Source organism: Pantherophis guttatus, chromosome 4 (genome assembly GCF_059756535.1).
Source record: "Pantherophis guttatus breed Tessera chromosome 4, ASM5975653v1, whole genome shotgun sequence".
NCBI lineage: Eukaryota > Metazoa > Chordata > Lepidosauria > Squamata > Colubridae > Pantherophis > Pantherophis guttatus.
The window spans coordinates 10,371,440-10,378,560 of NC_142066.1; the positions used below are offsets into that span (position 1 = coordinate 10,371,440).

The 7,121-nt window shown below is 37.4% G+C and overlaps 1 protein-coding gene across 1 annotated transcript; it reads left to right on the forward strand.

Annotated features, from left to right (window-relative positions):
* The first annotated feature begins 3,874 nt into the window (after positions 1–3,874).
* Positions 3,875–6,803, forward strand: LOC132711320 (vomeronasal type-2 receptor 26-like). Its single transcript, XM_087893306.1, has 4 exons — positions 3,875–4,012; positions 4,154–5,014; positions 6,157–6,252; positions 6,786–6,803. The coding sequence occupies exons 1-4, from the start codon at positions 3,875–3,877 to the stop codon at positions 6,801–6,803; spliced, it is 1,113 nt and encodes a 370-aa protein (XP_087749432.1).
* The last annotated feature ends 318 nt before the right edge of the window (positions 6,804–7,121 follow it).

Sequence of the window (7,121 nt, forward strand, 5' to 3'; positions counted from 1 at the left end):
TATATTCTGGGCTGACACAATTACTTTTCTTGAACTATCCATTGAAAATGCGAGTATAATGATGAAATTTAAAATGTGAAGTTGAATTCACACTTCTTTTTCTAAGTGAAAAGTTAAGGGGTGTCTACTATATAGTCACAGAAGTAATATAACATAATGTAATGTAAAAAACATTTCTTTTAAAATCAGCAATTATTTTTATTAATAAAGAAAGCAAACAAAATTTATCATCCTGAATCATTATTGGCAGGATGATCTAACACATGTTTGGTTGAGTTTGTTCCTTGTTCACTACCAGCAGCAGTCTGGATATCTGTTGTCTTATTTTATCTCCTTCACAATAAGACAATAAGATCTGTTGTCTTATTTCATCCATACTTATATCCGCTTATCCATCAAGTACACATGGGTACGATCCAAACTGCATGACACAATGTATCTTATTGGTGTTGATGTTATTGTTTACTATTGTGATTGGTATTATCTTTTAATATTATTGTAAATAGATTCTTGACTCTTGCTGGTCTATGACCGTAATAAACTTTATATTCTATTCCATGAGATGTAAAACATTACATAGGTGTGATCCAATCCAGAACCTCAGTTTCCTCCCTATTCCAAGCAGTTAACGTCATGCAACTAATCAACTTAAAGAGCCTGTAGCTTTATGATACCCTTGTGGGTGCATTAGTCAACCATGGGTAGATTGATCTCTTAGATTTAGCCTCACCGCAGCTGAAAGTACCTGATGGTAATCAGGGCATAATATGACCATGACAAGAGAAACACCAAGAGGCACCACCCCCGCTCGAATTTTAGATTTTATTGTCACTACTCCAACAGAAATACCCAATCAAGTATGCCCCCACAGTCTCATTATCAGGCCCTGAATGATTTGGGATAGGCCCTCTACTAGGGAAAGCAGATTAAAATCCCCAAAGACCATGAGTTTGTCAACCCAAAAATGAAGTCAAGAAGGTCAGGTTGGGAGGCTACAACCTATAAGGGAGGCTGGTGCAGCAGCAACAATGCCTATTGATCCCAACCTATTGAACAGGTTTCACATTCAAGAATCTGTGGTGGAGCATCCTTCAAGTCTTTAGAAACTCCTGGCTGGTGATCATTATACTGCCACCCGTGCCTTAGATTTTCCATTGATGTCACACCTGAAGCTGCGCATATCTCCTAAAGTTCCACCCATCCTTCTGGACCCAGACTGGTCTAAGTAATACATGTTTCAGATGACCCAATCCCTTCTTGGGGGGAGTAATACCTAAAGGGTCCTTGCACATCATCTGGACAATGTCACTCAAATTAGCTCCATGTTGGACTTCAATTTTAAAAGCAGGATCTGTGAGGTGTGGGGGTTTGCAAGGTGATGTGAGAAGATTTTGAGCCCATGGAACCAGAGGAAATGGACAAGACCCTCTCGGCTGCTAGTTTAATCACTTCTGTATTAGCTCCATTCCCCTCCTGATTTATTAAAGCTGTGTGCAAAGGAAGATTGGATTGAGTCTGGTGAGAGTTAACTTTCCTTGATAGAAGGAGTGGTCTCAACAGCTCTTGAAGAGAGAGTAGTGTGCCCCCTCCTTAAAGGAGCATCACTCAACCCAACCAGGCTGGACAATTTTCACCAAATTTCCAACCATCTCTTTTTAGAGATCAGAGGTGGGTTTCAGCAGGTTCTGACCAGTTCTGGAGAACCGGTAGCAGAAATTTTGAGTAGTTCAGAGAACTGGTAGTAAAAAGTGTGACTGGCTTCGTCCCCATCCCCATCTATTCTCTGCCTCCCAAGTCCCAGCTATTGGGAGGAAATGGGGATTTTGCAGTAACCTTCCCCTGGATTGGGGAGGGAATTGAGATTTTACAGCATCCTTCCCCTGCCACGCCCACCAAGCCATGCCCACCAAGCTATGCCATGCCCACCAAGTCACACCCACAGAACCAGTAGTAAAAAAAATTGAAACCCACCACTCTTAGAGATGAGTATTGCAGGAGTGGTTGCATGACAACTGCAAATGATCTTGGATGAAGTGGATTATCTAGACCCCATTCTACCTGAAGGGGTGTGAAAAAATGGTCTTAAGTCACTTTTTCAGTGCTCTTGTAAGTTTGACCAGTCGCTAACAGAATGGTTGTAAGTTGAGAACTACCTTAGATGGACGTTTCAACCAAACCTTGCTTTCTTTAGAAGAAGCTACTCCTGAGCTACATCCTGTTATCTATGTATGAAATACTACAATCCCACCTAAAAAAGGCTCTGCTCTCTATATAAAATACTGGGAAATAATTCCATCGAAGTATGAACTTTACTAAAGAAATAACAACTGTAAATATGTTTCTGCGATTTGGGGTTTGGTTATTTTAAAAGCTGAATTTACAGAGACAATCTGTTTGCAAAGCTAATGATGGCTGCTCTTCCAGTAAGAAAAGATTGCTTCTGGGAGAAACTGGGAGAACAATTGTGTCTAATTTTTACTACTTCATTATTTACGTATTATATCATTTCTTTTAATGACAGATGACATTCAGAGCGAAAAATGATGCTCTCCACTGGAATTATTTTAGTGACTGTAATTTGTTCTCTTGGGTAAAGATGCAAACATCTGAAGCAGAGACAAACAATCTGTTAATGAGAATGAGAAAGTATATAAAGGTTTTATCCCCATAGAGAGTTGTGAACAAGAGTATGAACTGGGAAGGGTAGAGTCTACTTTTTCATTTGCTTCAAACTGTGGTCTTCAATAGTACCAGGGAGCCACCCTTTGAGCAAAGTGTGCTGTGGTTTTGAGAAGTTTAGTAAAGGACGTGTATCGAACTACATTCTTGTTTTATATTAGTAGTAGCAAAGTTCTTCAGAGATGTATTCAGCCAGGTTAATATTTGCTAATGCAGGATTTTGAAGACAGTGAAATCAGATCCATCCATCTGCCCAGATGTTTTTTCTTCTTCTGTTAATGATCCCAATAGTCAGAGTGAATAGTTTAGCATGTCATGTGGGGGATTCAATACCTACTCCGTATGAGTGGTACCAGCAAGGTGACGTCATTCTCGGAGGGATGGTCTCTCTGATACATTGCCATTTTAACGAAGTTACATTCAAGAAGCATCCTTCTCAAGAATTTTTTGCATTTCAAGAGTATGGATTTTCTATCTTCTCCTCTATATTAGTTAGGAATCTTTCAATGCATGAACAGAAAAAGAGAAAAGTAGACTGTTTCCTTACATAATGGCAATTTTTTCTCTCTGAAGGTGTGTCTACATCTCTGGAAATCCAGACAGCTTTTAATGAATGAAAATTCTGTCTGCCAAATGTGCAAAATTAGATCAGGTAACCTAGTTTATGTGGTGGAAGAGTGCTAGAGAGAAATAGCATGGGGTTTTCTCTAACATCAAGCCTACAAGATGAGACCAAGCTATTATATCATTATAAGACTTTATTTTCAGTTTGTAGGGTAAGAATGAAGAACCGTTTTAGGTTTTGAAATAGGAGGACATTTTATTCATGAAAACTGATGATAGGTTGATTGATTCAGCGACCATGCTATTCACAGACAATATTTCATTATGACAGAATTGTCAATTGACATAAAACATCCCTATCTAAAACATAGAGAGGGGTAGAAGTTATCAATATATTTAACTCAGCTAAAGCAACAACTGTTGTTGAGACATAAAATTTCCTTTAAAGTTAACTTCTGAAAAAGTGATTTTTTGTTAACACTTTGTAAGTTTTATTTACAGGGTCTTAACAAAATTCTACCAACATGTCCTTTCCTTGGACTTTGCTGTGAAGGAGATCAATGAGAATCCACAAATCCTGTCTAATGTCACCCTTGGCTTCCATATCCATGACAACTATTATCACCCAATGATGACGTATCGGACAACCCTGGACTTACTCTTCAAATCCCAGCAATTTGTCCCCAACTACAAGTGTGACACTATGAAAAATGTTATGGCCATTATTGGGGGACTCACCTCTGAAACGTCATCCTATATGGCAGATATTGTAGGTTTATACAAAATACCACAGGTAGACATTTGAAGAATAGACATAAAGCAGTTACCTTTCAGCTTACAATGAACTTACTAAAGAAGTTAAATATGTTACTGGCAATATCTTTCCACAAAAATGTGTTTTTCCTTTTAGCTGACTTATGGTTCATTTGCCCCTCGGAATAGTGATAACAGTGAAATGCTATCTTCATACTCCATTGTCCCAAATGAATCTTCTCAGTACATTGGGATTATCCGACTGCTTCAACATTTTGGGTGGACCTGGATCGGGATCCTTACTACTGATAATACGAATGGAGAACGTTTCTTGCAGATCATGGAAACCCTCCTTTCCCAACATGGAATCTGCTCTGCTTCCATTCAAAGAATTCCGTACTTAACACAATGGGATAAATTGTATTTCATGATTGGAAAAGCAACAGTTATTTATAACAGCATAACTGATGAGAAGATCAATATCTTTATTGTGTGTGGAGACTCTTTGACAATTGCATGGGTGACTACTTTTATATTCATTCTTGATCCCGGAGTTGGGCAGAGTTCTTTGGGGAAAGTGTGGATCATGACTGCCCAGATTGATTATGTCTTAACAGGAATCCAAATAAAGTGGGATCGACAGTTATTTGATGGTGCCATTTTTTTCACAATCCACTCAAAACAAATTCCAGGGTTCAAGGAATTCCTGAAGTCGATAAAACCTCCTTGGATTCAAGAAGATGAATTTTTTCCACTTTTCTGGGAACAAGTATTTGATTGTTCATTACCATCTCCTTATTCGATTCTAGTGGGCAATAGCACTTGTACCAGAGAAGAGATGCTGGGAGAACTTCCTGGGTCTCTGTTTGAGATGGAACTGTCTGGACACAGCTATAGTATCTATAATGCTGTCTATGTATTGGCCCAAGCTTTACATACTCTCTTCTTACTTCAATCTAATCACAGGCATTTGAGGAAACATAAATTATTAGAATATAAAGATACGCAGCCATGGCAGGTGATTTGTGTTATATATATGATTCAAACCGGGAAGAAGCAACTATTAAAATAATTCGTCCTTTGATAAAATTTATATTTATTTCTTTATTTCCTTACCTTGATATGTTTTCCATTTTACTCCCTGAACAACTTCAGAATGCAAGGATTAAGTCTTAAATAAAGTAAGATCCAGGTCCTAGTTTTTAAATTCCTATATCTTTTTAGGTATTTTTTTTAAAGAGCCTTGGTGGTGTAGTGGACTAAAGTGCTGTTAAGTAATACTTAGCTGCCAGCTGCCTGCAATTACTACGAGTTCAAATCTCACCAGGCTCAAGGTTGACTCAGCCTTCCATCCTTCCGAGGTAGGTAAAATGAGGACCTGGATTGTGGGGGCAATAAACTGACTTTGTATCAGCTTATTATAAAAAAGTATACTTTATACTTTGTATAAAAAAGAACATCGCTTAGGGGGCCCCAAAAGCCCTACTAAGCAGGTATATACAAAAGTATGAAGGCTTAACGCATTGTAAGCCGCCCTGAGTCTCCGGAGAAGGGCGGCATATAAATTGAACCAATACAATAAATAAATAAATAAATTTTACCTACCAATATTATTGAACACAACAGAGGGATTCTACTTAGTTGTGTCAGCTATCTTTCAGTCTTTACCAGCCTTATGTCTGTGAGAGTTGAATGAAATGAAAAATGGGTGGGAAGTCACAAGAAGATCAGTCAGGTGGGTCTTACTCAGAAAATGAGGAAGAGATCAGAGATGGAATGTGATTTTGGAAATCTAGTTCCACATCATTTCCTAGGCTACGTTGAAGTGGGAAAAAGAACATGCTGTAATTTACTTCATCTGTCATTTGATTATGACTCAGTCAGAGATATCTGATCCTGGAGAAATAGAGAAATAGAGTTTCTATGCTTTCAGAATTCCTCCCTCAAAAGTTTACTATAACTAAAACAAAATTACTGATACCTTTCTATTCTTTGTTTTCTATTTTTTTTTTATTCCCAATAATATAGCTTCACCAATTTCTTAAAGGCATGAAATTCAATAATTCCCTTGGAGACATCTTGACATTTTATGATCAAAAGAACATGGAAGGTGGATTTGATATCATCAACATAGTCACCTTTCCCAATTCCACTTTCCAGAGACTTCAGATTGGAAAAGTGGATCCTGATGCTCTCAAAGGACAGGAATTAGTCATTAATGAGGACATGATAGCTTGGCATAGATCATTTAACCAGGTAGGGTTTCCAGAAGAGTTTTTGTGAGGAGATACCATTTTCATATGGATTGATTTGGCTTGGAAATTTACTATCCTTTTTTTTTTTTTTTTTGCTTTAATTTATATGCCGCCCTTCTCCGGAGACTCAGGGCAGCTTACAATGCATTAAGCAATAGCCTTCATACTTTTGTATATTTATACAAAGTCAGCTTATTGCCCCCACAATCTGGGTCCTCATTTTACCTGCCTTTGAAAGGATGGAAGGCTGAGTCAACCTTGAGCCTGGTGGGATTTGAACTTGCAGTAATTGCAAGCAGCTGATGTTAATAACAGTGCATTAGTCCACTGTGCTACCAAGGCTCTTTTCTTTTCTTTTAGGCAACCCAAAAGAACTAAACAGATTAAAATGAAATGACATTTTCCCACTTTAATTATTAAAAACCAGCTGCAGTAGTATTCTGAACAATATTTATTATTATTTATATTTATTATTATTACATGACCACGCTCATATGGATAATATGGGTTCGAAATGTATTATTCTCTTTCCAGGCAGATCCTGAGGAATAACTAGATCAAAAATACATTTTTCCACTTTAATTGTTGAAAACTAACTTCACTAATATTATGTATTAGACTTAGCGAACTAAAAATATGAAAGAAAATAAATGCATTTAAATGACTACATTTCTTTAGTTGAGTGAAACTTGATGTGATTTAAAGCAAATTTGACTGACTCATTCCTTCTGATTAAATGGATGAATTGATGTAACGAATCACATATTCAATTTCTGGTAACTTACAAAATTGGAAATCCAGATCTAGTATGCTCACAGATTTAAGGTTGATTTGAAATACATTCCGAAATCCTATTTATTTCTTGATCCT